Source organism: Scyliorhinus canicula, chromosome 10 (assembly GCF_902713615.1).
Source record: "Scyliorhinus canicula chromosome 10, sScyCan1.1, whole genome shotgun sequence".
In the NCBI taxonomy this organism is placed as follows: Eukaryota; Metazoa; Chordata; class Chondrichthyes; order Carcharhiniformes; family Scyliorhinidae; genus Scyliorhinus; species Scyliorhinus canicula.
Genome location: NC_052155.1, coordinates 81,851,802 through 81,870,380, shown reverse-complemented (window position 1 = coordinate 81,870,380; position 18,579 = coordinate 81,851,802). Strand labels below are relative to the sequence as shown.

The window sequence follows — 18,579 nt, the reverse complement described above, 5'->3', positions numbered from 1 at the left end:
CATGCATATCGTTAATCATACTTATCTTCATGGTTTAATGATCTCTTAGCTGCTCAAGATTCAGCTTTGTAATTATACCAACAATCAAAAGCCTAACAAATGTTCAGCTGATCAGAAGGTAATTTGCAATGAGGAATACCATCTTAGGACATTCGTCCAGAAATTCCCTACAACTACCCTCAGATCAGCATCCAATTGGTTCAGAAATTATTCATAGTGCTTATGCTACACTTCCTCAAAATTTACTGCAATCAGTACAGGAGGATATATTTTCCAGGGGGAGGGTCTTTTGGTTGCCAGGATTTCCTGCCCCACCCCAAAAAGCCAGCAGATCATAGCACTCCGACATTTAACACTCAGATGAGTGTCAATCGGAAAGAAACAGTACTTCTGCCCCTCATTTGAGCACAAGTGCGATCTCAGAGATTTGCCAGCCAAACAGATTGGCAGACAGCTTTGTAGTCCTAGAAATGCCAATGACAGGAGTGACCAGGTCTGAGATTACAAGCAGTGCCCAGAGTCCTGGAGCCCAGGACCAGCTAAGTGCAAGGCTCACGCAGCAGGGAGGAGAAGTGAGGTCTGGGTGGGATGGGACTGTGTGGGATTATCCCAATGTGGAAAGGGCACCTATGAGGGAGGTGCTGGGCCTTCCCCCAGCTTTGAACTCGTTCCACCAGCCTCAAAATTAAGAGTCACTTCACGGTTAGTTTCAAGTGACCAATAATTGACCACTCATGGGCCTCAATTGGGGCAAGGGTTTTAACTCCCCACATAAAATTGTGGATGGGTCAAGGGCAGTTGGGAGGGCAGTGGGAAGGTCACCAGAGGAAATTTTACAGGACCCTCACTTGCAAACCGGTATATATTAGGTGCCAGAGGTGCAGTTGAAGGTAAATATAGCCAAAGAAAATTTGCATTGGTGCCTGTGATTACTAGTCAATGCACAAGTTAAATTTCATGAAGTTCAACCATGCTATAACTGGCATTCTGCATACATTAGCTAGAATTCCACTGGATAGGAAAAAAGGACTGTATACCTTTGTCTATTCTATTCAGTACAAGAGTTTTCAGAATATATTTTTTTGAAAACAGAAAGTGGTCTAGTTTGTGAGCCATCAACGACCATCTCAGATGACAGTCTGGTAATACAGTCTCAAATAGTAGATATTCAATTAAACTGCGAAATTTGCTGCTCTTCTCTAATGCGCTAGTCTCTATGATTTTGGATTCCAGTGAAGTCAAGAACAAAGGATAGATTTTCCTTATAGCCTGCTATAGAGCCAAAGCCGTATTTGCAACTGGTGTGTTCCATTCTATTGGTAAGTAATCGCAAGTCAAGTAGTTAAATGTCTCGCTGAGGAGAGGTTTTCCAATCGCTAAACAGAGAAGGGTAGTAATAATCGAGCTCTTGGAAAATTTTTACCAGACCCCCCCTCAACCGTAAATATAACAGACTGTTACCGCGTTCTGTCCAACTGCCTGCAGTCATTTGATTTTTATTTTGTGTGGGAATTAAATTTCACTTTCTGCAGATTGGCCATCAGTCAAGAGATGCCATCTGGTGACAAGATACATAATAGGACCAGCCAACTAGAACTTTGTGCAGAGCTCTGAAAAGAATCATTGTACTTCTGAAACCAGAAACCAATAATGTGGCTGAATGATTCAGAATCAAGTACAGGATCATAAAGCTTTTACTGAGATGTTATAGTAACCCCCACAAAATGATATGACTGAGATGTGAAATGCAGAACTTGCTATTACAGAATATTTAAGAGAAATAGCAAATATAAACTTGAAGGGAAGCTAGACAAGTACATGAGGCAGAAAGTATTAGAGGACTGTTGATAGGACGTAATGAAGTAAGATGAGAGACGGCTGTGTGGAGCATAAATATCAACGTAGATCTGCTTGCCAAATGATCTGTTTCCACACTGTAAAATCCTACATAAAGTAATCATTTTTACTAATTTCTATCCAATAGTCAGTAGCTTGTCAGGACACTTGCATGAAGGTATGGCAGAGCAACCAATATTTGTGCAAGCATAAAAATAAATAAATCAAGTACTTTTCAGGATTTTAAGAAAATTTTTAAATGAAGTTTGAAGAACAACCTAACAAATTCCAATCAGAATATAGTCTTAAATATATTGAGGAACTATAAGAATTCACCAGTTTATTAGATTAAAAAGCTGGACCAAAGCGAAAGCTATTTCTTCAACATTTTTAATTAGCTACTCATTTATAAGCTAAATGAGGCTGTATAATTATATCTCCAACTACCTTTTTCATGAAACTTATGTCCTGCTTTGAGCTCTTGTCCCTTTTTATCTTCAATGCGGAAACATCGGGGATGATTCTAATACAAAAAGAATGACAATACTAGTTAATAATTGTGTAGCACACCACCACAAACAATATTGTCGATCTCAATAGTGCTTTTGAAATAATTTTCAAAATTAACCAATGAAAAATGGTGCCTGATTCACCGGGTCCATGATTTACACATTTACACCCAGGAGGCAGACGAGCTGCAGCCGCACGTAAACGATTCTCCCCCACAAACACTATCCCAGCAAACAAGATGGCTGCAAGGAGTGCATCTCCACGGTTCATGGATGCGGAGCTGGAGACCCTCCTGGACGTAGTGGAGGAGGGGCGGATGACCCTGTACCCCGGCCCGGGAAGGAGGCTGCCAAGCGTCGCCGTCCATTGTGCCTGGGCGCAGGTGGCAGAGTTCATGAGCATGGTTGGCAACGTCGCCCGCACCAGCATGCAGTGCAAGAAACTCCACAACCTCCTCAGGGTGGCCAGGGTGAGTAGGCAACACTGTGCCCCCAGTACGAACCCGCCCCCCACACACCCGTAACCCTCCCCCAGGGGGCTGCCGATTCCCCACCCTGTCCCACATGCCACCATGGATGGATGCCCTGGCCACTGAGGCCACCAGCTACCCACCCGCTGGGCTGCATGCGTCGTTGTATGTGTTCCCCCCCCCCCCCCCCCCCCCCCACCACCACCGCCCCATGAGAAGACCACACATAACCTTCTTCCGGGAGCGGGAGAAGACAGGCGGGGGACCACCAGACCTGCGGCACTTCACCGCAGAGCAGAGGGCCCTGGACGTGACAGGCTGGCCAGAGGAACGGGAGGTCACCGAGGTGGAGTGCGGCCACGAGTGAGGAAGTGAGACCCCGCTGATTTGCAGTGCTAGGACACGTGCCGAAATTCCACCTTCATCCCACACCACCGCCCACACTCTCTCTTCCCCCCCCCCCTTCCCCTCCCTCCCCCTCCCTCTTACCCCCTCCCCCCCCCTCCCCACCCACCCACCCCTCCCTCTTTCCCCCTCCCCCCCCTCCCTCTTTCCCCCTCCCCCCCCCTCCCTCTTTCCCCCTCCCCCCCCCTCCCTCTTCTCTCTCTCCTCCTCTCCTCTCCTCTCCTCCTCCCCCCCCCCCCCCCCCCCCCAAGCCCATGGTCAAATCATGCATGTTGCCTTGTGTCTTGCAGATCCTGCCGGAGATGGGGCGGGTGCACCTGGCTGACCCAGCCAGTGCCACCCGGTGAGCCGAGCACTGACGAGGAGAGCAGCTTGGACACCGGCCCTCCGAGCGAGACTCAGCACACCCCAGAGCTCGGGTCGGTGGGTGAGAGTGATTTTCCATCACGGCTATCTCCAACACCCTCCACCATCCAGAGACACTCGCCTCGGTTGGGCGCTATAGTGAAGAGGCTCCTGGGACACACTCTGGTGCGCACCACACAGTTGACCCAGTACAGCAGGTTGAAGTAGGAGTATCCGAGGAGGCGGGCAGTCGGAGGGAAGGCCGAGGCTAGGAACTAGCTGTGCTAGCAGTGCGCAAAAGCCTGGAGCCCAGCGAGAAGTACTGCCTCCTCCTGACATCAGCGCCAAAATTCAGGAGAAGATTGTTTTTTTAAATTAAATCAGTTATCCTGCTTGAAGCGAGGCAGAGAGCAGGTCACATGCCTTGAATATGGACGTCATTTGTTCTGGGCGCGATTGTGATTCTCCATTTGCCAGCAGCAAACAAGCAAAAATGGATTGTTTGTAATAAGAAAGAAAGGGACAGAGGCACAAACAGGATGTCAGAACTAAACCTGCTGGAATGAGTGGCTCAGGAGATTCCACAGCAGGACAAAGCAGTGCTGGTGTGAGCTGTTCAGGAGATTCCACAGCAGGACAAAGCAGTGCTGGTGTGAGCTGTTCAGGAGGGTCCACAGCAGGAAAAAGCAGTGCTGGTGTGAGCTGTTCAGGAGGGTCCACAGCAGGAAAAAGCAGTGCTGGAATGAGTGGCTCAGGAGGGTCCACAGCAGAACAAAGCAGTGCTGGTGTGAGCTGTTCAGGAGGGTCCACAGCAGGACAAAGCAGTGCTGGTGTGAGCTGTTCAGGAGGGTCCACAGCAGGACAAAGCAGTGCTGGTGTGAGCTGTTCAGGGGAGTCTACAGCAGGACAAAGCAGTGCTGGTGTGAGTTGTTCAGGGGAGTCTACAGCAAGACAAAGGAGTGCTGGTGTGAGTTGTTCAGGGGAGTCTACAGCAGGACAAAGCAGTGTTGGTGTGAGCTCCAGGGTCTCTAATAAACAACCCAAACTGAAATGTAACATTAAATGACAAAAGAAGTGAGATTGTGAGGACTAAGCAGGCTCACATGTTGCATCAAAGGCAAGCAAAACTGGTGGGTCACCAAGTTTGGGCGGCGTGGGTTGCGAAAGTCAACCGGCATGGGTCGCGAAGGTCAGCTGATAGATAAAAATGAGTCCCCAGAAAAAAGTTTGAAATACACTTATCTAGGACAAGAGCAGCAGATTACTGGAAACCCCACCACCCGATTTGGAAATATATCGCTGCTCGTACTCTGTCACTGGGGCAACATCCTCAACTTCCTCCCTAACAGCACTGTCAGTGTACCTACACCTCAAGGACTGCAGCGGTTTAAGAAGGCAACTCACCCAACCCCTTCTGAAGGGCAACTCGGGATGGGCAATAAAAGTTCGCCTAACCAGCAATGCCAACATTCCATAAATGAATAGAGAAAAAAAAATTCCAGCAGGTCCTCCTGTGGCAGATGAGACGATCTAGCCTGGTCTTCAGCAGGACCACATGATTCCACTGGCAGGAGGGGCTGGAAAATCCTGCCCATTGAGTCAGTGAGTAGAGGGAATGTTTTAAACCAGGAATGGGTATATAAACAGCATGGAGAAGGTGAGCGTTCAGTTGTAAAGTGGTTGGGGGGGGGGGCTGGAGCAAAATCAGAGTGGGATATAAACAGCTAGCTGTCGCCAGTTTCAATTCAGAGGCCACATTCGGAAAGAAAAAGGAGGTGCAACATTGCAGACGAGTAGGTAGGTGATTGTCTGACGAGCATTTCATATTGACTGGAGAATAAACTGATCCTTTTAACTAAGATTTATACTACTAGTCTGGCCTATTAAGCATTAGTGGGGTTTATCAGCATGAGTAAAAGTTATTAGCATTGGTAAAGTTTATTAATAGCAGCAAGATTTATTGGTATTGAAGATTTATGAGAAGCAACAACATTATCAATAACAGAGAAATGGCAGGGCTGCCCCAACTTCGAGTGCACATTCTATGCTACATGGGAACGGTGTGTCATGGATAAGCATTTGTGCAGGAATTGTCATTATTTGCAGCAGCTTGAGCTCCAGGTTTTGGAGCTTGAACAGCAACTGGCATCACTGTTGCGCATCCGAGAGATTAAGCGCTCCTTAGATTGCAGCTTAAGAGTGTACAGGGAAAGGGTGACAGCCAGGCAGTCAAGTAGAACAGGCAGGTGGTGCAGGAGTCCCCTCACTGCTCACTACACAGTTCTGAATATTGATGTAAACAATGGTGCATTTGGGAAATACAGCCAGAGCCAAATCCATGGTTCAGCTGTACAGGGGTACAAGACTAGAAGAGCAATAGTGATGGGTGACTTGATAGTTAGGGGAATAGACAGGCATCTCTGCAGCTGCAGACATAAATCCAGGATTGCGTGTTGCCTTCCTGGTGCCAGGATCAAGGATATCACTGAGCAGAGACACTGAAGGGAGATGAGTAGCTAAGTGTCATGGTCCACATTAGTACAAACAATATAGGCAGAGAGGGGGATGTGGTCCTGCAGTCAGAATTTAGCGAGTGAGGTAGTAAATTACCAAGCAGGATGTTAACTTATCACCATATGCAGGTGAGTATAGAAACACAAGGATACCACAGTTGAATGTGTGGTTGGAAAGACGGTGCAGGAGGGAGCTCTTTGGATTCTTGGGACAAAGGGACTGGCTCTGGGGGAGATAGGACCAACAGGCCAGACAGTTGCACCTAGATTGGGGACTGAGTTTCTCGATGGTATTATTGGGGAGGATTTAAACTAAGTTGGCAAGGGTGTGGGAACCAGGAGATAATATCAGAGGAATACAAAGATGCACAGAATAATGGGAGATTTAGGTAGCATTAGAGTCGGGAATAATAGGTTATCCAATGTGGTCAGAGTAAGGGAGTCAGTAATAACGTTGGAGAAAGTCTGATTCAAGGTTTCTGTGCATGTCTGTGAATAGACGTATTGTACGTGGTAAATAAGATTGATGAGCTACAGGCACAGAAATACAATGTTCTGGCTAGAGGCCTAACTCAAAGGAGGTCAGGATTGGGTGTTAAATATTCCTTCATACAACATGCTCAGGAAAGACAGGAAAGGAAGAAGGGGAGTGATGGTAGCATTGATTAAGGAGATTATATTATATCCAAATATAGCAGGGCAGCACGGTGGCGCAATGGGATTAGCACTGCTGCCTCACGGCGCCGAGGTCCCAGGTTCGACCCCGGCTCTGGGTCACTGTTTGTGTGGAGTTTGCACATTCTCCCTGTGTTTGCGTGGGTTTCGCCCCCACAACGCAAAGATTCGCAGGCTAGGTGGATTGGTCACACTATATTGCCCCTTAATTGGAAAAAAATAATTTTGTGCTCTAAATTTATAAAAAATAACAAAGAAAAAAAAAATTATATCCAAATATATACTGGGATAGGAGTGGTGTAAAGGGCAGGCAGCGACGAGTTCCTGGAGTTATGAACAGGAAAAGTTTCTACAGTAGTACAATTCAAGTCCAACGCAAAGCTAGACCTGGTTCTTGGGGTTTCCAAGTGTCAGTAGGACAACATTTAGGGGGACAGTGATCATTGTACTTGTCAGTGATCAAGGTTTAGGCTGACTATAGAAAAGGACAAAGAAAAATCCAGAGTAGGATTAATTACCTGGGGGAAAGCCAATTGCAGGGAGGCAAGAACGGATTTGTGCTAAATTAATTGGAGTCATAGGTTGTTAGGCAAAATGATGGCTGAACAATGGACTACCTTCAAAGAAGAGAGAGTTTGAGTACAGTCAAGGTATATTCCCTCGAAAGGGAAAGATTGGGGAAATAAAGCTAGAGCTCCCAGGCTGACAAAATGGAAAAAAGATAAAGAAGAAAAAAAAAACTGTGCTCATGAGAAAAGGTTAATGAGAGCAATGCTGTTGATGATGTACACGGACTTACAAAATTCATTTGCAACAATGCCACAAAAGAAACTTGAGAGCTCCTGGAATAAAAGTGACAGGACTAACATGGATATGAAATTGGCTGAGTGACAAGAACAGAGTCGTGGTTAATGAATGTATTTCGCACTGGAGGAAGGTTTGTAGTGGAGTTCCTCAGGAGTTCGATTTGGGATCCTTGCTTTTCCTGATATATATTAATGACCTTGATGCACGGGGCACAATTTCATACACGATACAAAACTAAGACGCGTTGTGAACTGTGACGATAGCGCAGACCTTAGAAGCGACATGGACAAATTGGTGGAAAGGGAGGACAGGTGGCAGATTAAGTTCAATGCAGAAGTCTGAAATAATTCATTTTGGTAGGAGGGACATGGAGAGACAATATAAAAAGGTGCAAAATCCTCTAAAGTGATGAGTGCAGAAGCAAAGGGTCCTAGACTTACATGTTTAGAAGTCATTAAAGGTGGCAGGACAGAGCAATTTAAACAAAAGAAAAATTTTCTACTGGATGTGGGCTTTGCTGGCTAGACCGGTATTTGTTGCCCATCTCTAATTGTCCTTGTAAAGTAGGTGTTGAGCTTCCTTTTTGGACCGCTGTAGCCCATGTGTCGGTACACCAACAGTATTATTAGGGAGGGAGTTCCCATTGAGGAGGATTTTGACCCAGCAACTGGAAGGAACAACGATATATTTTCCAAATCAACACGTTGAGTGACTTGGGGGGAAGATTCCAGGCAGTGGTGTTCCCATGGATCTACTGCCCTTGCCCTTCTATGTGGTAGTCATGATGTGGAGATGCCGGCTTTGGACTGGGGTAGGCACAGTAAGAAGTCTTACAACACCAGGTTAAAGTTCTTCAGGTTTGTTTTGAATCACTAGCTTTTGGAGTGCAGTTGCTTCATCAGGTGAGTCACTACATGGTAGGTGGTCTTGGGTTTGGCAGGTACTGCCTCAGGAGCCTTGGTGTGTTTCCGCAGTGCATGTCGATGGTACATACTGCTGCTAATCTGCGTTGGTGGTGGAGGGAGTGAATGTTTGTGGAAGGGGTGCCAATCAAGAGGGTTGCTTTATCCTTAATGGTGTCGAGCTGTTTGAGTGTTGTTGGAGCTGCACTCACCCAGGCAAGTGGGGTGCATTCAATCATACTCCTGATTTGTGCATTGTAGGGATGGACAGGCTTTGGGGAGTCAGGTGGTGAGTTACTCACTGCAGAATTCGTAGCCTCTGACCTGCTCTTGTAGTTACAGTATTTATATAGCTAGTTCAGTTTCTGGTCAATGGTCACCCCCAGGATGTTCAACAGTGGGGAATTCAGTGATGGTAATGCCATTGAATGTCAAAGGGCGATGGTCTGATTCTTTCTTCTTGGAGATAGTCATTGCCTGGCATTTCTGTGGGCACAAATGTTACTTGCTACTTGTCAGCCCAAGCCTGGATATTGTCACGTGGATTGCTTCAGTGCGAGGAGTCACAAATGCTGAACATGTGCAACCATTAGCGAACATCCCCACATCTGACCTTATGTTGGAAGGAAGGTCACTGATGAAGCAGCTAAAGATGGTTGGGCCTAGGACACTACACTGAGGAACTCCAGCAGTGATGCCCCAGGACTGAGATGACTGACCTCCAACAACCACAACCATCTTCCTTTGTGCTAGATTGGACTCCAACGAGTGGAGCATTTTCCACTGATTCCCAATGACTCCAGTTTTCCTAGGGCACCTTGATGCCATACTTGATCAAATGCTGCCTTGAAGTCAAGGGCAATCACTCTCACATCACCTCTGGAGCTCAGTTCTTTTTGTCCATGTTAGAACAAAGGCTGCAATGAGTTCGGGAGCTGAGTGACTCTTGTGGGACCCAAACTGAGCGTCAGTGAGCAGGTTATTGCTAAGTACTGCTTTATAGCACTGTTGATGACCCCTCCAATCACGTTATTGATGATTGAGAGTAGACTGATAGGGCGGTAATTGGCCGGGTTGGATTTGTACTGCTTTTTGTGTACAGGACATATCTGGGCAATTTTCCACATTGTCAGGTAGATGCCAGTGTTGTAGCTGTATTGGAACAACTTGGCTAGGGGTGTGACAAACTCTGGAGCACAAGTCTTCAGTACTATTGCCTGAATACTGTCAGGGCCCATAGCCTTTGTGGCATGGCCTTCAGCCATCTCTTGATATCACGTGAGGTGAATCAAATTGGTTAAGACAGACCGTATGATAGGCTTTATTAATTAAGGCATAGAGAATAAGATCAAGGAGGTTATGTTGAATTTGCATAAAACTCTCATTCAACTTCAGCTGGCGTACTGTGTCCAATCCTGGGCGGCATACTTTAGGAAGAATGCGCATTAAGGGAGAGTGATTCTAGGGATAAAGAACATAACTTATGAAGAGAGATTTAAGAAGTTGGAACTATTTTTCTTGGAGAAAAGCTGGCTGAGGAAATTTGATACAGATATTCAAAATCATGAGGGGTCTGGACAGGGGGAGAAATTATCCTCACTTGTGAAAGGATCAAAAATCACAGGGCATAGATTTAAAGTAATTGGCAGAAGAGGCAAAAGCAATATGATAGAAAACTTTTTCATACAGTTTGTGGTTAAAGTTTAGAATGCACTGCCTACGTGGTGGAGACAGGTCCAATTGAAGCATTCCAAAAGGGAAGTAGTCAGTTATCTTAAATGGAAGAATGTGTAGGTTGCAGGGAGAAGGTGGGTGAATGGTGCTAAGGAAACTTTTCATTTGAAGAGTCAGTGCAGACATGATGGGCCAATTAGCCTCCGTCTGTATCTACAATTGCACCTTACATAGGCTGGAAGGGAAATGTCTAATCCATGAGGGAACTATATGTAAGGTTAAGGAAGCAAAGCCACCTACAAGCTTATTTTTAATTCATGCAAGAAGATGGTAGCACAGTGGTTAGCACTGTTGCTTCACAGTACCAGGGTCCCAGGTTTGATTCCCGGCTTGGATCACTGTCTGCGCGGAGTTTGCACATCCTCTGTGTCTGCGTGGGTTTCCTCCGGGTGCTCCGGTTTCCTCCCACAAGTCCCGAAAGACATGCCGTTAGGTAATTTGGACATTCTGATTTCTCCCTCTGTGTACCTGAACAGGTGCCGGAATGTGGTGACTGGCGGCTTTTCACAGTAACTTCATTGCAGTGTTAATGTAAGCCTACTTGTGGCAATAAAGATTATTTTTAAAATGTTTTTATAGCATCCATAAGTGTTAGTAATTCAATAGTTTCCATGACAGTAATTCATAGTAATTCAATCTTCAGAAATGCCTCTGCATAAACCAGTCTTCTCATTAGAAGATACTGTTTGATTCTTTTCTTAAATTCTGGAATGATTGTATCTCAATATAAGGATCCAACAAGAATGCCAGTACTTAGTTTGGGGATGGGCTGTGTATGTTGATGATGGCTATGGGTAATCCCTGATTCCTTTTTTTTTCTTTGTCATTTGTTTATGTTAACATGCGGGCTGATGTCTGGGCATGATGGGAGGATGGGATCGTTGTTACTGTTATGAGGTTTGAGATAGTTCTTGTTGGTTATCGATTGTTGTTGGGTGTAAATCTGGGAGAAAAATTGTGAAAAAGGAGAATAAAAATATTTTAAAAAAAGAATGCCAGTACTGTACTCTATTCTTATGATTTTTTTAAAAAGGATTTGGTCACATTGAAGAGATTTTCACGAGGGGAAAATCAACACTGCAACAGGAAATTCATGTTTCTCATTTCAGTACACGTATGTAAACAGAATATACAAGCATCCATACATAGAAACGTTCAAACAAAAATATTTTACCTCATTCCTTTGAGTTTTGCCTTGTTCTCATGACGATCAATAAGGCTGTGTAGAATATGTAGCACAAGTTGTCTTAGTTCACTATCTTCCATTAGAGAAACTGATAGTATGGGCTCCAAAAAGGGAGATGGAAGGGCAGCTGTTATACTTTTGGCCTTATATCCTGAAGTCACCTAGCATTAATAGAGAAAGAGTAAAGAAATAGATTTCTTTTCTCAAGTCTTCAGAATTCTACTGGCTATCAAACAGACAAGGCAAAATGAGCCATTAGTTTATTCATCCTCCAGTTCATCTCCACTTTTCTGATTAGGAAGATGCTTATTTCAGAGACACATTTATCAAGGTAAACCACCGGTTTCTTGTATAAAACTAATGCTAAATTAGGAGAGATGTTTTTCCCTTTGGCTTTCTGTACTGATGAAGGCAACATTGGTGAAACAAATCGCTCTGCAAAGTATTTCAGTAATAATTAGCTGCAAAATAGACATCATGGATCCTTGCTTTATAATTTTGTTCCAGATTCCAAATCAACAAAGATAATCTATGACTTCTGCAATATATTAGCTCATGAAAAAATAGCAAAAACATTACTCTACTGATTGTGAAAAAACTGGTCAAAGTGGGTCAATGTTTATTAATTCTGGCCTCTTTTCATTGGGATTACATATAGTCAGTCAATCTGCTAAATTAATGTGCTGCAGATATTCACTATTTGGATCTATTGCTGATTTCATAGAATCCCTACAGTGCAGAAGGAGGCCATTCAGCCCATCGAGTCTTGGAAGGAGCATCCTGCCTAGGCTCATGCCCCACCCTATCCCTGTAACCCAGTAACCTCATCTAACCTTTTGGACACCAAGGGGCAATTTAGTATGGCCAATCCACCTAACGTGTACATCTTTGGACTGTGGGAGGAAACACACGCAGACATGGGGTCAATGTGCAATCTCCGTCAATTGCCCAAGGCTGGAATTGAACCTGGGTCCCTAGCACTGTGGGCATCCATGCTAACCTCTGTGCCATCCATTCCTTTGATTTTTTTTTCCCTCTCAATTTTACCTTGCCACCATTTTGATAATTTCTCAAGCAATATAAAGAAAAACTTTCCATAGTCATCTAAGTTGGAACTGCACTCAAATAGCCGAATATAAGCTTGAAAATTATATGTGAATTTACATGCATTGCAACAAGATGTAATTCATAATTTGTAAGAGCTTCCAATCTTAACAGAGCCAGTGTGTAAATGTTAAATAGAAGTAACACCCGTTTCATGCATTTTGGAGAGGAGAGGGACTTTTTTTTCGATTTGTTTGCAGGATGTGAGTTTGTCTGGCAAGGCCAGCATTTGCTGACCTTATCGAACTGCCCTCAAAAAGGTGGTGAGCTGCCTTTTGAACCGATGCAGTCCATTTGGTATTGGAAGGGAATCTAGGATTTTGTCTCCACAACAGTGTAGGAATGCTGATATTGTTCCAAGTTAGGAAGGTGCGTGGCTTGGAGGGGAACCTGCAGGTGATGTTCCTATGTGTCTGCTGCTCTTGTCTTTTAGGTGGTATTTGGTCACATGTTTGTTGAAGGAAGCTTGTTGAGTTGCTGCAATGCATCTTGTAGACGATGCGCACTTCCATCACTGTGCATCAATGTTGGAAGAACGAACGGTGGATGGGATGCCCATCTTCAGTGGTTGAGCTTCTGTTGGAACTGCACTCACCCATGCAAGTGGAGAGTATTTTATTACACTCCTCACTTGTGCCCTGTAGATGGTGGACAGACAATGGGGAGTCAGGAAGTGAGTTGCCTCTGACCCTTGTAGCCACAATATTACATCATTGGTCCATTTAGGTTTCTAGTCAATGGTACCATGATGTTAATTCAATGATGGTAATGTCATTGAATGTCAAAGTGGAGTCGCTATATTCTTTCTTGTAGATGGAAAAGCCTGGCATGTGTGTTGCAAGAATGTTACTTGGGCACAGAAGGCAGAGGGTAGCAGTAGAAGGGTGCTTTTCTGAATGGAAGGCTGTGACTACCGGCGTTCCACTGGGATCAGTTCTGGGGCCTTTGTTGTTTGTGGTGTATATAAATGATTTGGAAGAAAATGTAGCTGGTCTGATTAGTAAGTTCACAGATGACACAAAAATTGGTGGAGTTGCGGATAGTGAAGAGGATTGTCAGAGGACACAGCAGGATATAAACTGGTTGGAGTCTTGAGCAGAGAAATGGCAGATGGAGTTTAATCCGGATAACTGAGGTAATGCACTTTGGAAGGTCCAATGCATGTAGGAATTACACAGTAAATGGTAGAACCCTTGCAAGTACTGACAGGCAGAGAGTTCTGGGCATGCAAGTCGACCGATCACTGAAAGTGGCAACACATGTGGATAAGGTGATCAAGAAGGCATACGGCATGCTGGCCTTCATTGGTCGGGGCATTGAATATAAAAATAGCCAAGTCATGTTGTAGCTGTACAGAACCTTAGTTAGGCCTCATTTGGAATATGGTGTACAATTCTGGTCGCCATACTACCAGAAGGGTGTGGGTGCTTTGGAGAGGGTACAGAAGTGGTTTACTAGGATGTTGCCTGGCATGGAGGGCATTAACTATGTGGAGAGGTTAGATAAACTCGGTCTGTTCTCACTGGAACGACAGAAGTTGAGAGGCGACCTGATAGAGGTCTACAAGATTATGAGTGGCAAGGACAGAGTAAATAATTAGATGCTCTTTCCTGGGGTAGGAGAGCCAAGTACTAGGGGACATAGATTTAAAGTGCTTGAGGAAAAGTTTAGAACAGATATGCGTGGCAAGTTTTTTTACACAGGGTGATAAATATATGGAACACACTGCCAGGGGAGGTGGTGGGAGCAGGTACGGTAGCTGCATTTAAGGGACATCTAGACAAATATATGAATAGGGTGGGAATGGAAGGATACGGACTCCGAAAATGCATATGATTTTAGCTTAGGCAGGTACCATGATCGGCGCAGGCTTGGAGGGCCGAAGGGCCTGTTCCTGTGCTGTATTGTTCTTTGTACTTTCCAGCCAAAGCCCAAATGTTGTTCAGGTCTTGCTGCATATGGGTGCAGACTACTTCCGTATCGGAGAAGTCACTAATGGTACTGAACACTGCAATCAGTAAATATTTCCACTTCTGAACTTCTGATAGAGGAAAGGTCATTGATGAAGCAAAAGAAGGTGATTAGGCCTCAGTCACTACCCTTAGGATCCCCTGCACTGATGTACAAGGGCTTGAATGATTGGCTTCCAACACCATAACCACTTTCCTTTGTAGGTAACCTTCTTAGGCAGTCTGTGATCGAGGATGACTTTCTTCAATTGATTCAATGCGTTCTGAAATGGCTGATTTAAGTCCAATAAGCGTTCTACAGACTCTGCCGCATACAAGACTGGATGTGCTTAAAGCGTTGGGTAGATGGTTTCATGGAGGTTTGTACGCTTCCTCCAATACCTCAACATTGCCTCTCCATGACCCCAACTAGTGGAGAGTATTCCCCAATTTCCACGGACTTCAATTTTGCTAGGCTTCCTTGATGCCACACTTGGATAAAATTAACTCAGCCTTGAATAGATTCAATGACCAATTCAATTCCACTACTTTCTGGGGAAAATAATGCAAAAACCAATAACCTCAGAAAGAAATTCTGATATCAGTCTTCCTCAGAACGTTTTAAAATTTATTATGAGATATGGGCGTCGCTGGCTATTGCCCATCCCTAATTTCCCTTAGATTGAGTGGCACTTCATGGGGCATAAGAGTCAACCACATTGTTGCAGATCTGGAATCACATGCAGGCCAGATCAGGTAAGGATGGCAGATTTCATTAGTAAACTAGATGGATCTTTATAACAATCAACAATGGTTTCATGGTCATCATTAAACTTTTAATTCCGGTTTTTGTTTAATTGAATTCAAATTTTACCATCTGCAATGGTGGGATTCGAACCCGCGTCCCCAGAGCATTACGCTGGATCTCCAGTCAAGTGACAATACCACTGCGTCACTGCCTCCCCATGTCTGGCCACTGTGACCCTTAGACCCCCGACAAGAGAAAAACATTTCCTGGTATCCATCCTTCATCTCAGGAGTGAGTTGACTAAACCTTTTCTGAATGTATTTTCAATTATACCCTTTTTCCTGATATAGAACATAGAAAAATACAGCACAGAACAGGCCCTTTGGCCCACGATGTTGTGCCAAACTTTTGTCCTAGATTAAGAACAAATTAATTTACACCCCATCATTCTACCGTAATCCACATACCTATCCAATAGCCGCTTGAAGGTCCCTAATGTTTCCGACTCAACTACTTCCATGGGCAGTGCATTCCATGCCCCCACTACTCTCTGGGTAAAGAACCTAACTCTGACATCCCCCGATATCTTCCACCATTTACCATGAATTTATGTCCCCTTGTAATGGTTTGTTCTACCCGGGGAAAAAGTCTCTGACTGTCTACTCTATCTATTCCCCTGATCATCTTATAAACAACTATCCAGTTGCCCCTCGTTCTTCTCCATTCTAATGAGAAAAGGCCTAGCACCCTCAACCATTCCTCGTAAGACCTACCCTCCACTCCAGGCAACATCCTGGTAAATCTCCTTTGCACCTTTTCCAAAGCTTCCACATCCTTCCTAAAATTAGGCGACCCGAACTGCACACAGTACTCCAAATGTGGCAAGGTTTTGTACAGCTGTATCATCACCTTACGGCTCTTAAATTCAATCCCTCTGCTAATGAACGTTAGCACACCATAGGCCTTCTTCACAGCTCTATCCACTTGAGTGGCAACTTTCAAAGATCTATGAACATAGACCCAAAGATCTCTCTGCTCCTCCACATTGCCAAGAACCCTACCGTTAACCCTGAATTCCGCATTCATATTTGTCCTTCCAAAATGGACACCCTCACGGTTAAACTCCATCTGCCACTTCTTAGCCCAGCTCTGCATCCCATCCATGTCTCTTTGCAGTCGACAACAGCCCTCCTCACTACCCACAACTCCACCAATCTTCGTATCATCTGCAGATTTACTGACCCACCCTTCAACTCCCTCATCCAAGTCATTAATGAAAATCACAAACAGCAGAGGACCCAGAACTGATCCCTGCGGTACGCCACTGATAACTGGGCTCCAGGCTGAATATTTGCCATCCACCACAACTCTCTGTCTTCTATCGGTTAGCCAGTTTGTTATCCAACTGGCCAAATTTCCCACTATCCCATGCCTCCTTACTTTCTGCATAAGCCTACCATGGGGAACCTTATCAAATGCCTTACTAAAATCCATGTACACTACATCCACTGCTTTACCTTCATCCACATGCTTGGTCACCTCCTCAAAGAATTCAATAAGACTTGTAAGGCAAGACCTACCCCTCACAAATCCGTGCTGACTATCCCTAATCAAGCAGTGTCTTTCCAGATGCTCAGAAATCCTATCCCTCAGTACCCTTTCCATTACTTTGCCTACCACCGAAGTAAGACTAACTGGCCTGTAATTCCCAGGGTTATCCCTATTCCCTTTTTTGAACAGGGGCATGACATTCGCCACTCTCCAATCGCCTGGTACCACCCCTGTTGACAGTGAGGATGAAAAGATAATTGCCAACGGCTCTGCAATTTCATCTCTTGCTTCCCATAGAATCCTTGGATATATCCCGTCAGGTCCAAGGGACTTGTCTATCCTCAAGTTTTTCAAACTGCCCAACACATCTTCCTTCCTGACAAGTATCTCCTCGAGCTTACCAGTCTGTTTCACACTGTCCTCTCCAACAATATAGCCCCTCTCATTCATAAATACTGAAGAAAAGTACTCGTTCAAGACCTCTCCTATCTGTTCAGACTCAATACACAATCTCCCGCTACTGTCCTTGATCGGACCCACCCTCGCTCTAGTCATTCTCATATTTCTCAAATATGTGTAAAACGCCTTAGGGTTTTCCTTGATTCTACCCGCCAAAGATTTTTCATGCCCTCTCTTAGCTCTCCTAATCCCTTTCTTCAGTTCCCTCCTTGCTATCTTGTGTCCATCCAGCGCCCTGTCTGAACCTTGTTTCCTCAGCCTTACATAAGTATCCTTCTTCCTCTTAACAAGACATTCAACCTCTCTTGTCAACCATGGTTCCCTCACTCGACCATCTCTTCCCTGCCTGACAGGGACATGCATATCAAGGACACGTAGTATCTGTCCTTGAACAAGTTCCACATTTCAATTGTGTCCTTCCCTGACAGCCTATGTTCCCAACTTATGCACTTCAGTTCTTGTCTGACAGCATCGTATTTACCCTTCCCCCAATTGTAAACCTTGCCCTGTTGCACGCACCTATCCCTCTCCATTACTAAAGTGAAAGTCACAGAATTGTGGTCACTATCATGCGGAATGAATCAAATATACTGAAGCTTGGCATCCTTGGCCTCAGAATTGAAGCCAAGTTGTATCATCCGCTTGGAACCTCTGGTTGAAGATCGTTGTAAATGCTTTAGCTTTCTGTTTTACACTGATGCTCTAAGCTCGCCTATCATTTAGGATGGAGATATCTGTAGATTTTGTGGAGCCTCTTCCTCCAGTTAGTTGTTCAATTGTGTAGCACCATTCATGACTGTGCTGCAGAACTTTGATCTTATCTCTATCTATTGCATGCTGATTCCGCTGTTTGGCATGCATGCAATCCTCTTTGTAGCTTCACCAGGCTGGCACCTCTTTTTTTGTTTTTAGGTGACCTGGTGGTGCGCTTGTATCCTAATTGAACCAGGGTTGACGCTTGGGCTGGGTGGCAATAGTAAGTTAAAGGATATGTCATTACAGATTGCCGTTGAATACAATTCTTCTGATGGTCTATAGTGCCTCCTGGATGCCCACGTTAGACCTGCTATATGTATTTTAAATCACTCCCATTTAGCACGCTGGTAGTGTGACCTGACATGATGGATCGTAACTGAAGGCAAAGATTGGGAATCATCTTCACAAGATTCACCTGCGACAGGTAGACTGGTGAGGGAGACGTCGTAGGTTTTTCTCTCACCACCTGTCCCAGGCAAATGTGTCTTTTAGGATTCAGCTCGCTTCGTCAGTACTACTGAGCCACTCTTGGTGGACATTGAAGTCTCCCACCCACAATACATTACGTGCCCTTGTTATGCTTATGGGTTTCTTTCAGTTGGTGTTCAACATGAACTGATTTATTAGCTG

The 18,579-nt window shown here is 44.8% G+C and overlaps 1 protein-coding gene across 8 annotated transcripts in view; it reads right to left on the bottom strand.

Moving 5' to 3' along the window:
- Positions 1-18,579, bottom strand: part of LOC119972479 (protein EFR3 homolog A-like) — a 209,342-nt gene that overhangs the window by 48,055 nt on the left and 142,708 nt on the right. For all 8 annotated transcript variants that reach the window (XM_038809233.1, XM_038809236.1, XM_038809237.1 and 5 more), the window contains 2 exons: positions 11,371-11,543; positions 2,284-2,359 (listed from right to left, as the gene is read on the bottom strand). In XM_038809233.1, the coding sequence (XP_038665161.1) occupies positions 2,284-2,359; positions 11,371-11,543 (249 nt within the window). The remainder of the gene's footprint in view (positions 1-2,283; positions 2,360-11,370; positions 11,544-18,579) is intronic.